The sequence below is a fragment of the Diuraphis noxia genome, unplaced genomic scaffold (assembly GCF_037042655.1).
Source record: "Diuraphis noxia isolate RWA-SAM2 unplaced genomic scaffold, SU_Dnox_SAM2 contig0004, whole genome shotgun sequence".
In the NCBI taxonomy this organism is placed as follows: Eukaryota; Metazoa; Arthropoda; class Insecta; order Hemiptera; family Aphididae; genus Diuraphis; species Diuraphis noxia.
Window position 1 is genome coordinate 24,280,618 of NW_028301714.1, and position 18,386 is coordinate 24,299,003.

At 30.0% G+C, this 18,386-nt stretch overlaps 2 protein-coding genes across 2 annotated transcripts in view; one reads left to right on the forward strand and one right to left on the reverse strand.

The window, feature by feature from the left end:
* qin (tudor domain-containing protein qin) overlaps positions 1 to 18,386 on the reverse strand; it is a 62,149-nt gene that overhangs the window by 19,180 nt on the left and 24,583 nt on the right. Inside the window, exons 8-10 of the mRNA XM_089226010.1 lie at positions 1,660 to 1,875; positions 1,052 to 1,355; positions 274 to 681 (exon numbers count right to left, since the gene is read on the reverse strand). Coding sequence (XP_089082136.1) covers positions 274 to 681; positions 1,052 to 1,355; positions 1,660 to 1,875 — 928 coding nt within the window. The remainder of the gene's footprint in view (positions 1 to 273; positions 682 to 1,051; positions 1,356 to 1,659; positions 1,876 to 18,386) is intronic.
* On the forward strand, positions 2,867 to 11,848 carry LOC107162815 (uncharacterized). Its single transcript, XM_015509857.2, has 3 exons — positions 2,867 to 3,101; positions 4,782 to 4,976; positions 8,523 to 11,848. The coding sequence occupies exons 1-3, from the start codon at positions 3,029 to 3,031 to the stop codon at positions 8,855 to 8,857; spliced, it is 603 nt and encodes a 200-aa protein (XP_015365343.1). The 5' UTR covers positions 2,867 to 3,028; the 3' UTR covers positions 8,858 to 11,848.

An 18,386-nucleotide genomic window follows, 5' to 3' on the forward strand; every position in this document is an offset into this window, starting at 1 on the left:
TGGTAAGTGTAATTGATAATCTAAGTTATTATTTTAAATAATTTGTTTTCGGGCATTATTATCGTCTACCCCTCGTTTGTACTCCACTACTACAACTAGAATACAACTACAATACTGTCTTTAAAAATCCTGTCATCACTTTTCTCTCCATAAAAAAATATATTCTATAATTAGAACTATTTTAAACTTTTTCTGTATTCAACGACAAAAAGCTCGCGCGCCACCAACAGCATCATCCTTATAGATAAAATGTTTAGCCCAGTGCCAACTCACCTATATCCACGTGATCCACCGGTATAGCACCAAGTTCCGATTTTACATGTCTGTTGAGTTCGTTGTCGACCCTATCTTTGACGGCAGAATTGGCGCAAAGCTGCACATAAAAGTCGGATGGGCTGTTGGCGTGCGACACGACCACGAACTCGACTTTATTTTTCACGACCTCTGTGACGACCTCCAATTGAGGAGGCCCGTAGACGATGGTACCACCGCTAGTCTTGGCTTTATCGAAACCAGCAGCGGCGACGTCACCAGAAAAAGCTGTAGCAACGTCACTAAAGGAAGCGGCGACGTCATTAGAAGAGGTGGTGGCCTCACCAGAAACGGTCGAATAATTGCTGCAGCTGGACATCGTCGACGACAACATGCTTGAGACGGACGACGGCCGTCTTTCGGACAGCGCTGTAACATTTCACAGGACTGTCTATTTAGTAAATTGTAAAACGAATAAAATAAAACCTAATCTAATCTAAGTAGGTAATCAGCGATTAAATTTGAATAACCGAAGTTCACCAAAAAATTGAAAATAATTTTTAAGTTTACTATCAACTATTTAAAATATATTTATATTATTTATGATAAAAAATTTGAAACCGTTGCTCGTCGCCTTGAATTCCACTCGTTGGTCTCGTTGTCATACGCTGAATGCAAACATCTTTAAAACGTCTACACATAAGATGTATCTTATAGGCGAGAGGGTGCCCCTATGATATTGTATAAAATATCTACCCATGAATAATTATGTATAGTGACAACGTTGAATGTCTCTTACCGTTGATATCGTCCGAGTTCAGTCCGATTGTTGCGCTTAGGGTGTATTCGGGCAAAATGTCGGGTGAACATACCAGTACGTAACGGTCGGAAGTGTCAATATTGAAAAACACGGAACTTTGAATGGCGGCGTAGATATTTTGATCGAAAACGATTGACGATATTTTCGTATTGTTCTTCTTCGCCAAATAATAAGTCGTGTCCAGCATGCGCTGAATGTCAGCAATGTGATTCATCATTGCAGTGAACGAATAATGATTTTTTTTCAACGCTATGTCTAAGATGTTCAATTTGGTTTGCAGTTCCTAAAAAAGCAGATTTTCGAATATGAAAATGAAAACGTACAAAAAAAATTAACATTCAATAGATTATTAGAAAAACATATTAATATTATCGAATTACATTTTGATATAGCTAATTAATTAGTTTTATCTAAATGTGTAAATTAATTAATTATTAATCACATAATTCGGATAAAAAATGAAGATGGAAAAACTTAACATATTGGATAAAATGTTCAAGACATTGCAGTATCGCGCAATACATAGATGATACTATATAGTAAATACCTAATTTACGAGACACAATATTATAAAATATTATTCTTACGTCTATGAAACTGTTTAGTTGGCCAACCACTTTGCTCATAGAGTTGGTGGACGATTGTTCAACTTGATCAATCACATAGTATAACTGTTGTTCTAAATCCTGTAAAGCACCAATTACAGAAGATACGTATGATGATATACTTTGTTTATCTTGATCAAACTTTTTTTTCTTATTTAAATTAGAACATCGATGTTTTTGTATCTTTTCATTGAATTTCTAAAATAAAATAAAAATAATTATGGTTAATTATAAAAGTATGTACAGATTGTATAGGTAATATAAATAGTATTATTAATCAACAATACTACATAACTTTGTTGACATTTTTTTTTTTTTTTATAGTTAATAACTATTATATTAAAATAAACATAGGCACTAAGTGAGTTAGGGCTAGTTGTACCATCTCTGATTAAAGTTAACTGGAGTTTAATCGGTCAAATTTGCACGGTTAAATATCTGTTATAAGCTAATTAAGCATAATCGAAGTTTAACCGTAGACGGTACAACTGGCCCTTAAACAGAACATTTTAATTTGTAGTTAAAATTAAGGGCGAGGGAGAAAAATAATCTATATATTTTAGTTGGTGTTCTGGTGAAGCCGGGGATGAACCAGATGAATATTTAATCTAGATATAAGACATGGATGCATTTTTTTCTGTACTTCATTATTTAAATAGCTTTTTTCTGATGGGTCAGCATCATATTTGAATGCCCAAAGATACGTATAATGCCTCTCAATGACAGTAAATAATAGATCAACTACATTTTGGTTGTATAATTGTTTATTTTATACAGATTATAAACACGTAAATTGATTCTTAGTATTATTTTAATAATTTTTTTTTATTATTCATCCATATAATTCACATTCATAGATACATCGATTAAGTTAACCTGCAACTAGTTATAATAGTTTCAATTCGTATGCTAACGTTTTCTACAATATACGTTAAAAGAGTAAGCGCATTATATAACCAAATATATTATTTTGGTTTTTTTTTTTTTTAAATATATGCGTAGGTAACAAAAAATATTTAGTTACAAACCATAACCACTTGTATTTATATTATGTTATTATAATGATATTGATACAATATAGTGTATTATATTATGTTTATAGGGTATCAATACCCTTCCACTCAACTTCCCCTTCCGGATCTTTTCTTATTGCTCTTTCGAGTGACCGAGGCCACGTTAAAGCAGTCTCATGACCGGTCATGGGCCTAGCACGAGTGAGCCGTCAACCGGCTTCCTTGTATGTTCTCGATAGACATGCGTACAATTCTCTTCTCGATGAAATTTAATTGCTACATGTTCATTTAAAGAACAATTATTTAAAACTTAATTTATTAAATTTAACAATCAAATCATGTATTTTTCAAATTTATTTAAAATAATTTTACTATGCTCAGTGCTCTCGATCATCTTCATACCAAATATTGGTAAGTGATACTTTTTTATAACATAAGCTTTGGATAATTAAACAAATTATTGGTTAAAAACAAAGGGTTTCCCATCCCGAGAACTAAATTAAAAATAGATGCCTGCAATAAGGTGTATTTGAGAGATATAGTATTTTTTTATACCATGCTTGAGTAGCTAATTTTAATTTAATTTAAAGCAATCTATAATACTGTATTACTGATGTTCTTATGGTTTGTTCAATAGAGCGCGTAATTAGTAATCATAAAAATTACATTTAAATATTCGATTAATATAAAAAAATTATCTGCCAATTCAAGTATAATAACTATATAAACCATTTGTCATTTACAAATTTTAAATGATTTGAGTAAAAAAATAATACGTATAACGGCAAAAATGATTAGTCCATTTAGAGTATGCATCAAATCTTAGTGTACCTAATCAGTTTGTTTATGAACAATGTGGTAGACATGCGCAGTGTGTTTAGAAAGGGAGAATTTGAATCAGGAGAGTGTCATATAATAAGAACTAAAAACTATAATAATATGTACTTAATATAACTTTTAAGTGCACCATTAGACGCGTTGTTTGTTTCTGAATGAACGACTCACAAAGAAACAGGTTTCCAGTATAAGTTATTATTTGGAATACGGCCAGCCAAAGTGGGGTGGGAGATAACGAAACCTGTTCTTAGGAGATCGAGCACCCTAGATTGTATGCAGGAATAAAAAGGACGAAAATAAATAGACCTTTTTGTCAATACAAATATAATTCGCAAATTTTGGGTACAAGGTCTCGTAGGTGTAGGTGGAGGTAGCTTTTTTCGAAAGGTTTTTGCCACGCCCCCGAGTCACGTATCTGGAACACTCGGTACACACAGCTTCGGGGCAAGCACGACTTCGTTATTAATAACGATTGTGATAAAATAAAGAATAACATAATAAAAACGCCCACCGGGTGCATACGAACAGTGGAAAGTGACGAAAAACGGGAGTCTAAAACTGAGAGTCCCCTAATAATGTTAAGGTCGAAAGTATAAACACCGCGACTATAATATTGTACAACAGCCTAAAGTTTGAACTCTGACAAACAATAAAAACATTTTTATTACATGGGTCGTGAGCGATCGATCGTTTCCTCAAAAGTGATTAGCCTCGCTAACTGCACACAATATGATTATCGCATTAAACACTTAAACTTGAATTATCGTTGACTTCCCGTCATAATATATACGATACACAGCTTCTTTGGATTGGCTACAAGTACAATACGATGATCCCGCGCCCACGCACTCACGCGCGGTTTGGGGATAATAAAATATACAATAATCATATATTATGTAGTCTTATTAATACGCGGACACACGATTATATACGCCCGCAAACTAGGTATCATTCGGGTTGTAATAATAAATATGACCCGTGAGGTCACGTCTGTGTTCGGGCGCACGCCAACGCGTGCCCAAGAATTATTATGAAACGTAGAAAATAATAACGTTACGGAGCCACTTTCAAATGGGTCTATTATTCAATGTTTGACCCAAGTAGCAGTGTCGGTTCGAATTCACAATGTAAATACGCATTAGTAGTATAACACGTATTATTATAATAATATTATTATTATTATTATTATTATTATTATTATAGTACAAAGATTTGATAAATATACCTAATATTTTGTTGTGTTGTCGTGTATAGGAGGTTCGGAAGATGGCAAGAAATCGAAGAGCGCCAGAGCGTTGGAGACGCGAGACTCCGGAGGAGACGACGATACGGACGGTCTGGACCAAAGAGATAGGCTCGAGGACGATGACGAAGAAACAACCAAAGTCCCGCCGGGATTTCTGAGCCCGTCCGTGAGGGAATACTTGGAACTAGGAAGGTCGATTCCAGGTACAGCTGTCACGCTATTTACACGGTTATCGGTTATACCCGAAACCGGGTTAGTAGTGATATGTCATCATCATCATTATTGTGAATATTTAATAGCTGTTATGATATAGTTACGGTGATTAATCTCAGCGAGAGATAAATCGGTACTACTAAAGTATACGGAATAATGAGTAATACTTTAATGTGTCACCGCTACCAAACAATAAAATTGATATGGCAGCCAGCACGCTCGCAAATATTACCTAATAGTGTTTTGTTAACACATTATCCAATGGGATATCATCCGAGAGAAAGCTGAATGAAGATCCTTGATCAGTGGTTCAAAAATTGCGGTTAAATGAAATTTTGGGCTTTTGCATAGTTTTTATAAGAAAACACGGTAAAAAATATAAACGGAGTTTTTATATTATATGATTTTATATAATCCATGCATTTGTTCAATAATCGAAAATCGATACAGGCAAAAAATAACTATATTAACTATTGTATTTAATTTTTGAATCAGACACCTTAAAAAATCTGTTCTAAATGTATAAATTTGTCCTCGTATCTATAAATAATATTTATTTTTAGAAATACAGGTGTATTTAAAACAAATGTTTCAGGCAAATAGACAGAAAAAAAATTCCATTTCAAAAACGAACGCTGTTTTAATTACATTTATAAGGAGAGTTGATTTTAAAATAACAATACCAAGCTTAAGAACTCCTTATACTCTTACAAATATATGACAGCAACAATGACAAAATTGAACGTTGTAACATACGCGTATAGCCGTATAGGTTTATGATTAAGTTACGCAACCAATCGAATGTGACTGAATACGATGCCCATATTTTAATATTAAGCTTCATACGCAATAATATTTAACACGCGCTGAATACTAAAATAAATACAAACATTTTCTAGGAGTTCAATACTGACGATACGAATTCGACAAATTCCGACGAAACGTGAATATAAATTCGTTCGTTTGATCGAGAAAAAACATTTTGTTGACAAAAATGTAACGACATGGCCATTAAAAAAAGATTTGTACCCGTCACCTGCTTAGAAGTTGAGGACATCTGATAATGTATATAAATTGTTTAACGAACGCACGCAAACGTACATCACAATACTAATATTATGCGACGCGATGACAAATATTTTACGCGCTTTAATAACAAGAACAATAGACTTGAGGCGGCGGCATCTTAACGCTGTAATATTGCACTCGATATAGAAACGACCGATTTGTACTTAATTTTTACTTTAGAAAGGACGCATAAGACATAACACGCGAGTTGTACAGGTATATAAGAATGATAAACCAATTTGATATTTCGTGTACATTAACGAATTACAGTCAATGTACAGAATATAATACTATACACTTCTGCAACAGAAGGACACAATTGATGATTTTTGGTACGAATATTTCAAGGTCTGCGTCGGCGTTCGGTCAAAACACATATATAGATTATATATTTTTCACGGCGATACAATATATATATATGAGTAGTGAAATGTATACACATACGTACAATTAATATATACCATAATATGCGTGAAAATTCGTAGGCATTTAATAACTCGTCTCGATCGTCTTGATATAGACCATTATTATTTTTAATAACCTTAGAATGTGATCAACGAGTGAATGTAAATCGAATGCGGCAGCGGAACTGTAATTAACTATAATATCAAAACACCATAACCATGGTATATATTGACATTTTATGTCCTCATCACTCAGACTTCCGAGAATCGACACGTCGAATCAACAATCTCTGATTTATTAGAGTGAATTATTGTTATTATTATAAAAGGTAGATCGATTTGCATATTTAACTTACGAGTTGATTGTTTAGCAACTAGGAAATATAGTATTTTAACGAGTACCTATTATACTCTATACAGTCCTACCTACTAACTAGTAGTTTTGGTCTTACACCAACTCCTACAGTCATTTTAAAACAATAACACATTTTATATGATGTACTAATAAATGTACATAAATATTATTATCTATTATTTTGTATACATTATAATTGAGAGGCCCAACGGTGGTTTCATAATTAAACAAAGAAAAAAGGAATTAACAAATAACAGAGATAAAACAATTTTTTTTATAAAATTAAATGCCAAGTCGTCAAACCAAACACGAAACGTGACCACCATCGCATGCAGTTGAAATCGGAGCGGTATGGATTATTAACATAAATTAAAATACATTATTGCTTTCGATTTGGTGTTTGAAATATTTGCAAAGCCTTGCGGGTATTTAATACTCGCGTACTTTTGCAATACGCGACACGCGTTTAATAATTAACAGCGCAGGTCATATTTATTACACCTGTACAGTTACAAGCGAACATTCTGAAGAATTTTAATTCTATCATATATTTTCAATTTTAAGTCGAATAAATAATACTGTGGACCTAGGACGTAAAAAGTGTATGGGAAATGGCTAGTTTAAAACATATGAAATTAAAATTTTCCGTTTGACTAAACAATGGTTCTTCAATTAATGAAGACGAAGACTAATGTGTACAGAATGTATCATGTATTTTCGGGACAAAGAAAGTAGAATGAATACAGCCGAACAAGAAGTTTTTTTATTTCTTTTTCTTCTGAGAGCATACCTATTTGCACTTAACATTTTTGATCACCACCTGTTTTTTCAATGACACTTTGTCAGATGAGTTTATAGCAGTTATTTTAATATAACCTTTCCTGTTAGAACCGACAGCAGAGGATCTGTTTGCACAATACTACTCCTCTGCTGTCATCGGTTATTGATGAAAACATATTAAATATAACTTAATTTTAAGTTAACTGTATGTTTTTGAATATATTCTATGCGACTAAAGTTTTTTTGATACATATATTTATATATTACTATTAGTAATTTCCGTCATTACCCATATCAATTCTTTTACAAAGTTAATATAATAAATAATTATATTTTAATTTCTCAATATTATGTATGAGTTCAGTACAACAGAATAGTGTTTGGATGTCACTCTGATCTTAAGGACTAGCACTTTATGGATATTATACCTGTACTCAAATCGCGCCTATATGTACGATATGCCACTAATCTGACTTTCAGCAAACAACAAAGAAAAGTGATATTAACATTTTTAGTAAATCATAAATCGCGATAATTATTACACGTAAGACCATTATCATACTAATTGGTAATTGTGTAAAACATATTTAAATACACATCGCCATAATCACACAAAAATTTCCGAAATGTAACATAATATCTGTAATGACTTCTGTATCACACACAGTTAGATAACATACTCTATTTAATATTATATATACTACTTAGGTTATTAACTATGTCGGTTGATATTTTGCAACGTTGAACTCTCACCTCTGCACAGTAATAATTTACTTGGAGGTGACCAACTTTTATTTTGATCGTATACAATATTTCTTGATTTGAATGTATAGTAGACGGTTGGAAATTGGTTATAGGTACATTGTACAATATCTAGAAACTCGAAATAATATATTCGAACGTATGCTAACATTTCGTTCCGGTTGCAGGCAAACCAGGCACGGACTATCCGGTACTGGCCGTGGTCCCATATACAGACTTCTACTGCGACGACCAACCGTACCCGGGATTCTTCGCGGACGTGGACACCAGGTGTCAGGCCTGGCACTATTGTGACATCGACGGCCGGCAGGCGTCTTTCCTGTGCCCGAACGGCACGCAGTTCAGTCAGGCCGTGTTCGTGTGCGACTGGTGGTTTAACGTGCGGTGCGACCTTAGCAAAGATCTGTACCACATCAACGAGCGACTGTACCGGACCACACCTCGACCCGATAGGCCGCACAGAGTGCTCACCAAGGAGTTGCTCGACCAGATATTCCTCTGATCGGACACTACGCGATTTATATATAGATATAATATGATTGTGTTTAACGTCTACATATATATACACACACACACACATATATAAGTACCTATAGGATTTATGATTAATACTTATACGATTTAACAAGACGTTAGCGGCCGTTCGATAGATATATAAATAATAATTATGCCTGGAAGACATTAAGCAAATTTAAATGTTATTTCCTTGAACAATACTGTCAAATTATCTAGATACACCTCTCTCCCACCTTTTGTACATGGTATATCGTACGTAGAGCGACGTCTTCTTTCCATCTCTTTTCAAAAACATTATTTCAATCTCATTTAAATAATGTAGCACTTTTTGTATTATTGTTACATGCATACATAAAATGATGTGAAAATAACTAAAATTAGAAAAGATTGATCGATTTATATAAATAAGCACGAAAACGTTAAATTTGATTTTTGCTCATGCATAAAATTTTGAAATCTATATATATACTATAAATCAAATAAACTTTAGAAAGTGATCATGGCGCCCGCGGCTTATACGGTAACCTGTCAACAAAACGTCCACTGCCACCGCGAACATAATATAATAGTATAATATCGACAAGTCAACAAGACTTTTGTAAATACATATTTTCTAGAATTCCGCGTATACCTACGCCTGCGGCGATATCATTTTTATAGCCCGTGAACGTCACACGACTAAAACCAAATAAAATTTAATTAAACGTGTATAATAATACACATTATTTAATAATTCATTACACACCACGACGAGTGACCCCTACATATATCGTGACGATAACCGCCCACCAATCGTAGGTATATGACTGTTGACATCTCAAGCGGAGGTTCACACCAACCACTATATCGCCTATATACGTATAATATCCAAACATGATACTAAAGTTCAGCTACACGTTCACGAAATATTATCAAACCGCGATCGAGATAAAATATTATTTGGCCATCGAAAGTTGTGTACCTACAGATAAAATATTATACAATATATTATTATATTGGAGCTGTAGTAGTTATATATTACAATTCGTCAATTTCGAGTATTCCGACACTGTATTCTTATACACTACATAAAATACTCTAATGTTTGTAATTATCTTCCCGGCTAGTTAAATATATTAATATAATAGGAAAAAAATTAAAAGTTTGTGCGTTTCATAAAAAATATTATTATGCCCAGTGCCCACGTTAAAGAGAATAATAGTTTTCAACTACAGACAGTATATGGGCACACCACATTATAGTGTTGTATGTAAATCGGATGCAAGCGAACACCGCATCATTTGTTGTATAAGCAAGACGCGTACCGATTTACACGTTTATGATACTATTGTCTTAAGGTCACCGCTTGTAAATGTATTCGTTTTGTTCACTACAGAAACTATACATGAGTAAATTATTGTTTTCATATTTCAAAGCTAATAACTATTTATAAAATGATTGCATTTGAATCTTTACAATATAAATTTATATTATACATACCTACTTACTTAACATATGATATGTATGGACGTTACACACATTATGTGCGCAATTGTTATGCGAATAAAGGTCGATGACTATATTATAATTTAAAACATGTCACAAATACATAAAACTTCTATTATCTAATAGGCAAAATATTTTTCTTTATATAACTTGTTATTTCACATATATATTATACCATATTATATTTATTATTTAAGTATTAATTTAATAATTTAAACGAAGAATCCACCGAACACTATATATTATAATACGAAAAAAAATAAATGTTTTTGTGATTATACATAGGGTATGTTATAAACATAATATTGTATATATTTATTTCATTATACGTTAAACTACAATAATTTATTCATATAAAAAAACAATGTCTAAAAGAATTTGCTTATTTGCTACTAAAAATTAGATATTTAAAAAAATATTAAAGCTGGATAAATGTTAGATAATAAATAAATTATAACCAATAAACAGCTATATTAGATTTAAGGTGGTTTTAGACTTAGCGTTAATTCATATAGCATAATGTATTATAATAACTATAACCTCTGAAACCCGACTACGATATTACATCAAATTTTAGAGCGAGTAAAAATATGTGATTTAATTATCATTATTATATTAAATTAATACATGTTGAAGACAATATGTCATTCGTTATTCAATGCACTAATATAATGTTACACGAACAAACATGATATGAATTATTCAGTTATTTACTTAACATTTTATGTAATAATTACATTGTTACTTTATTTAAAACTGTTGCACACTTTAATCGAATGCACCACGAATTGTATACTATTGTATATGCTCAATTAACAACAACATATTTATTAATTTGTAGTTGTATACTTGTATTAAACACGTACAATTTAGAAAAAAAACTAGAGATAATTATTATAGTTAAATATTTAAGAACTTTGATTGCTAAGTACAAAAAACACGTTTTTTGACTATTTAAAAAAACATTATAGAATACAATTAAAATGCATTTAACATAATTTCTGATTTTTGTTAAAATATAACAGATATATTATATTTTATATACATTTGCTTTTGAAAAACATATGAAGTCTTTTAAGTTATTTTGAAACAAGTACTTAACTTAAATAACTGAAGTATAGAGTATTAATTATTTTATGTTTAAATATTAAAATTCTTTAAAGAAGAATGTCATTTTATACATATTATAATAATGTTTGAAATTCAATAACTCAGTTGTATTTTAATCGGAAATAAATTTCAAACAGAAAAAGTTACTTACCTAGATAATTATTAGTATAATATGTATAGGTAATTTTAAAAACATAACAAACATTTAACTATTAAGTCTATTGAATGATAATATTTTGAAATTTCCATAGTAGATTTTACATTCGAACTTAATTGATTAGGCTTGCATATGTCTAGCCATTTAAGAGTTCGGACGCACATAATAATGTATAATTTAAAGATTGTAAAAGTTAATCAATAAATGTGAGCAGCATCTATTATACCTACTAGTCATTAATGTATTACCTAATATACTTAAACTATAATGATTATTAATAATTAATAACATAATTGGTAAAAAATTTTGGACTTTTACTAACACTGATTGTTTATCCTAAGATTTACCAAATCTCGTTTGTCATAGTCCGAACTATAAAAATCATTCTAGATTTACCGGTAAATCATAGGTTTAACTGGTATTCGTACTTTTACCCTAACATATATATTATATATGTACATTATTAGGTACTGAAGTATATAGTTAAATTAAGTAACGAAAAAATTAATATGGAAAAATTATTTTAGTACCTACTCCATATAGGTATACGCGGATAATAATTATAAAGTGCGGGTTAGTTAAACATAAAAAAAAATAATAATAATAACGTAATAAATCATTACAATAATATACTTAATCAACGATTTGGTTCACATTACTCGTAAAATTTGGTGATTAATCATTTACAGATTATTAAAAACATTAAATGTTTACAAAATTGTATAATTTCGTACAATACTTATACGCGGCTGTATATGCAGTTTACTACGGCCGAGTCATCAATTAATATAGCACATACCATATACTATACGGTACACGCACTTTACGTTTCACACGATCGCGCTCTCGCCGACCATCTGCAGCAGACCACAGACCCATGGCCGGTATAACCTTTGCTGAGGTCACCGATATAAAATAACAATAATTTTCTTGTTTTTACAATCCCGATACAACAGTACTCGATTAATAAATCGATATACTATCGCGGTGCACTCGTAATATAATTATGTTAATCGCCAGTGTGTCTTCGTAGTTCGATTAGTCGTGTGTATCGGCCGGCGGTATCGATTTATCTTATAAATAGGTAAGTAAAAGCGTACACCGAATACACGCGAACCGATTACACTCAGATTACTGTACAAGGCTACGGCTCGAACGTGAAAAAGTAATCGTAGGCAAAGGCTGCGAATCTATATATGAGATATTTGACATATAGATTTTGAAATCACATAATTTATTTTTGAAAACAACAGACGGTTTTAGAAAAAGCATCATTGCCCAAATATAAGCATATTTATCACTTATCGATATTGGCGATCAAAATTTTTCAACGATAATAATATATTTATTCGAACCTACATGGAAAGCTAAACAACATATGAAATACTGTTATGAAACCCCCGAATTATTACATGAACATCACATGTTTTTTTAACGTTAATATTACAGTTCATGAAATTTTTAGCAGAAATAATGTCTTAGCTCTTGGACGATGTCGTGACCGTATGGGATCCGCAGAATCAGTGGGGATTGTGTAAGTAACACGGAACGGCACGAGTTTTAGGTCAAAATTTTTTTTAGCTGTACTTTTAACTACCAATGTTATAATAAATATGTTAATTATTTTAATATTCGATTGGTGCGTAAGTTTTTTTTAAGTGTTGTGTTTAGTTCAAATAATTAAATCTATAGCAATACATTAACCGCAATTTGAGTATGCTTAAAATTTATATGACTAAGACGTCATTAGATATACATTGGACCATATTAATTTATTCTGCCTTCTGCGACGAATTCAAATTTTAACAAAAATGAATTCAATAAATTAATGAACAACAGTCAACAAGTCTTATTTAAGAATAAGGTTTAAAATAAATCCAATTTCTGCAGTAAATATACATATCTATATTCGATTCATAATATTTTATAATTTTAAGTTAGTGGGCTATATCCGGTTCAAAAGTCCCACAGACCCTTCCCACGCTTCCCAGTGCTCCGGGCAAATGCGCCTACTTTGACCGAGTATATATGTCATGTGTTTGTTCAATCTACGTTTGGTTATAGCTGTATATAAATCCATATAGCCCAAGAACAACGATTCAAAAAAGTTTTTTTTTAAGAGTTAAAAAATAGCCAATAACTATCATCCAGCAGTACGACTGCTAGATGCGAGTATATCGAAATTTAAGAAGAAATCAGTGACGAATTTTTATACTTATAGTAGAGAATTTATACGATAATATTATATCGATGAAATAAGCGAGCAATACGTTTTTAATTACACAGGTAAATAAACTCAAAATACAATAACATCTTGAGACATTAGGTATAGGTAATGAATATATTTATTCTGAACCTACTTATTAAATTAACCAATTCTATTCACATTTCATACATGTACAATACATACACTTATCATTATGTGAGTCAGGGTCGGATTCACCAGCCAACAACAACAATTATAATACAAAATTCAAACTGTAATCATTTTACCTTCGTATCATCTATATATGCGTATTACATATACGGCATTAGTTAGGTCTCGATATTACTTTACCAACAATACAAATCACATTAAGACTTTGTAAATTTGTAAAATTTGTATAAACTATATATTATAATAGAAAATTAATTTTCAATGATACTTAATGTAGATACTGATGTATGTTTGTGCGTACACATTTTAAATGCCAAGGTAAAGTTTAAGCAGTTTTTTCAGTACAATTATAACTACAAAGAAATATTACGAAAAGTTTCATCAAGTAACATTCAAATGCAATTAATGGCCATAAATCATATTAAATACATTTGGTCTTGATTTTCCCACAGTAAAATTACAATCAAACAAACATATAGAGCAATAATAAACAAAACATAATATCAATGCAATGAAATCTATCTAAAATATAAATGTATCAGCTTTGTAATTTCGTTTTTTTCTTGACTTACTGTATTGTATTTTAGAATTTAAGAGCTAGGTGACATTCATATTACATAACTATACAGTATATCTAAATTACATAACATGAATAAAAAAGTATAAATATAATAAACGGAGGTATAAATATAAAATTACAATAATTAAAATTGTATATTTAGAACAAGTGTGTCATGCCTCAATGGGCTACGTAAAGATTGTATCTTTTCCATCTGATACAGTAATAATAATATACGTATCACTCAACGAACGATTGACCTTAAACATTTAAAAGTATTTAATTTCCTATGCACGTGCAATGTGCAACGTTTATTCGATCACAGTTTCAAGTCAACTTAACGACATGATATAAAAGCTTTATGAGTTACGCCTTATTATACATGAATGAACAGCATAACATTCCAATTATTTAAGACTTAGCCGTATTTAACAAGCGATACGAAGAACACGGACATAATTCCATGGGTGTATATTGGGTTGTAGGTGTGGTTAATATTTATACGAGTAGTAGGCAACTAATACATGTAACAACGAACATATCATTTAACTACTGTAAATTATTGTATCAATAAAAGTTTAGATGTATAATTATTTTACATTTAAGGTCCACAATTTAGATATACAGGAAAAAATGAAGATAAAGTTTATAATTGGTTATAACCATATTTATTCTATTTCTATATTACACAAAATTATAAGTATTGAGAGGGAAACGAAATTTATACAGCTATAATTATTGTATTATAAAAATATTCATACTTCTCAAAAGTACAGAATAGTTTTCCTTCCCAAATCGGACAAATCTACTGGCGAACTCGTGGGAAGGAATGACTACCCCCTTAAACTGTAACTATAAATTATAATACGTAATATATTACAGCGATAGTTAACAAACTTTAAAACCATATTATCGAGTCTTCTAAGTAACTAAATGTGAGTTTGATCCATGGTATTTGAATGTTTTAATTTTAATAATATGTAATTTTTTAATAACACACGCATATAATACAATTTTCAATTAATTTACTATTTATTTTTTTAAGCTTGAATGGATTGTAAAAAGTAGTACCACTAGAGAATGGAAAAACAGACGCATATGTGGATTACAATTTAGCATATTAATGAGGAAATACCACCGAATGGTGTTATTAACTGATTTGCAAAAATGAATAAGTGAAATGTATATTATTTTGTTCGCATATAAATGTAAAGCTATAGCTACCCTATTTTACATAATTTATACCGGACCGATTATAAGTTTTAGAATTTTATTTTATAAGTAAGAGTAAGTATAAGTTTATTTTCAAATTTGTAAATTCATCGAAACATTCGGAATAAAGTCATGATTAAAAAAAGCAGGTAAGTCGTGTATGTCGCTCTGCTGTACAGTAGGTTACAAGTGGGTTACTGTAATGGATGGAATTAAATTTGAATCCAATGATATTACATCATTGTATACGAAAAACGATTCTGAGCGAAGACGGTTTATCTGTCTAGGATATATTATAGATCATTAAAAATTTTCAAATCTTAGTTTTAAAAAGAAAAATTTTTATGAATTTCTAGTTTGAAATAATTTGCGAATTTTCGTGATTTTTACATATGTTGTCAAAATTCAAACTTTGAATGCTTGTAAAAAAAAATTGTGACTATATATTTCTTTTATTTTTCAATAGCTATTGTACAAATTTATAATGAGCCTTATATTAAATTTTCAAATCTTAGATATAAAAGGAAAATTTTTTATGAATTTCTAGCACAAAATAATTTACGAATTTTCGTGATTTTTACATAATATGTTGTAAAAATTCAAACTTTGAATGCTTATAAAAAAAATTTGTGACTATGTATTTCTTTTATTTTTTAACTTCTATTGTAAAAATATGTTAGGAGCATTGTATTAAATTTTCAAATCTTAGAATTAAAAAAAAAAAACTTTTATGAATTTCTATCTAAGATAATTTGAATATTGCCGTAATTTTTACGTATTTAGTCAAAATTTGAACTTTAAATGCTTATAAAAAAAAATTGTGACTATATATTTCTTTTATTTTTCAATTGCTATTGTAAAAATATATAATGAGCCTTGTATTAAATTTTCCAATCTTAGATATAAAAGGAAAATTTTTTATGAATTTCTAGCATAAAATAATTTACGAATTTTCGTGATTTTTACATAATATATGTTGTAAAAATTTAAACTTTGAATACTTATAAAAAAAAAATTGTGACTATGTATTTCTTTTATTTTTCAACTTCTATTGTAAAAATATGTTAAGAGCCTTGTATTAAATTTTCAAATCTTAGAATTAAAAAGAAAAACTTTTATGAATTTCTATCTAAGATAATTTGAACATTGCCGTAATTTTTACGTATTTAGTCAAAATTTGAACTTTAAATGCTTATAAAAAAAAATTGTGCCTACAAATTTTTAATATTTTTTATCTTCTATTGTTACAATGTGTTAGAAGCCTTGTATTAAATTTTCAAGCTTTTTTACCGAACAAATAAATTTTTATCGATATTTATAGAAAAAAAAACTAATAAAGTTGAAAAATTAAAATGTCAGTAAACAGCTCAAAACAAATCTAAATATTTTGAAAATTTTATAAAATATATAACACGCCTATATAAACATTCAGTCAAAATTTCAAGTATCTGTGGTAATTTGTTTTAGAGTTACACCAAAATAAGGAAATCGCTAAAAGTGAAAATCCAATGTTGTAAAAATTTAAATTTCAAATGCTCATAAAAATTTAATTTGAATTTCAGGTGGAATTTTTATTTGTGATAAAGATTGAAAAACTTGTAAGGAATCTTGTATTAAATTTTTAAATCTTAGATTTAAAAAGAAAATTTTTTATGAATTTCTAGCTTAAAATAATTTGTGAATTTTCGTGATTTTTACGTATTTTGTCAAAATTCAAACTTTGAATGCTTATAAAAAAAAATTGTGACTATGAATTTCTTTTATTTTTCAACTGCTAATGCAACAATATGTTAAGAGCCTTGTATTAAATTTTCAAGCTTTTCTGCCTAACAAATAAATTTTTATCGATATTAATTTAAAAAAAACTAATAATGATCGAAAATTTGAAATGCCTATGAATAGTTCAACTTAAGTCGAAATTTTTTGAAAATTGCATGGTGGATAGAATATACTTATATAAACATTAGGTGAAAATTTCATGTATCTATGGTCATTTGTTTTAAAGTTACATCAAAAACCAAAATCGATTTTGTCGAAAAATGAGTGTGCGTAAAATTTCCCGTTTTTCCCTTAATTTTTAGTTTGTTTTTCTCAATTATTTAGAAAAGTATTAAGAATTTTTTACTTTTGACCCCCCCAAAGTACCAACTAGATTCACTTTCTGATCGAACGAGGTACTGAAATCAAAAATCGAAGCATTTTTACTGCCCCAAAACGTGATGACAGACACAAAAAAAAAAAAAAAAAAAAAACACACATCATGGTAAAATCAATACATTCATCGCTCCGCTCAGAATCTAAAATTAGCCTTAGGTAGTACTACTCGATAACTTACAAAAAAACAATGAATTGTATACTATATAATGTAACAAATAATGTAGCCATGTAGGTACCGTAATGTAATGTTTGTGATGTACTTTAATTGTTGTTAATATTTGAATACATTAGTCATTGATATAAATTACATTTAGTACAGTTTTATTATGGAAATAGAATTATAAAAATGATTCAGAGATGAAAAAATATTTCCCATAAAAATAGCCTTAAGTTAGAATAACATAACAAATTTATATATCACACTGGGAGATTGTAAATTCCGTCCGAAATGAACAGGT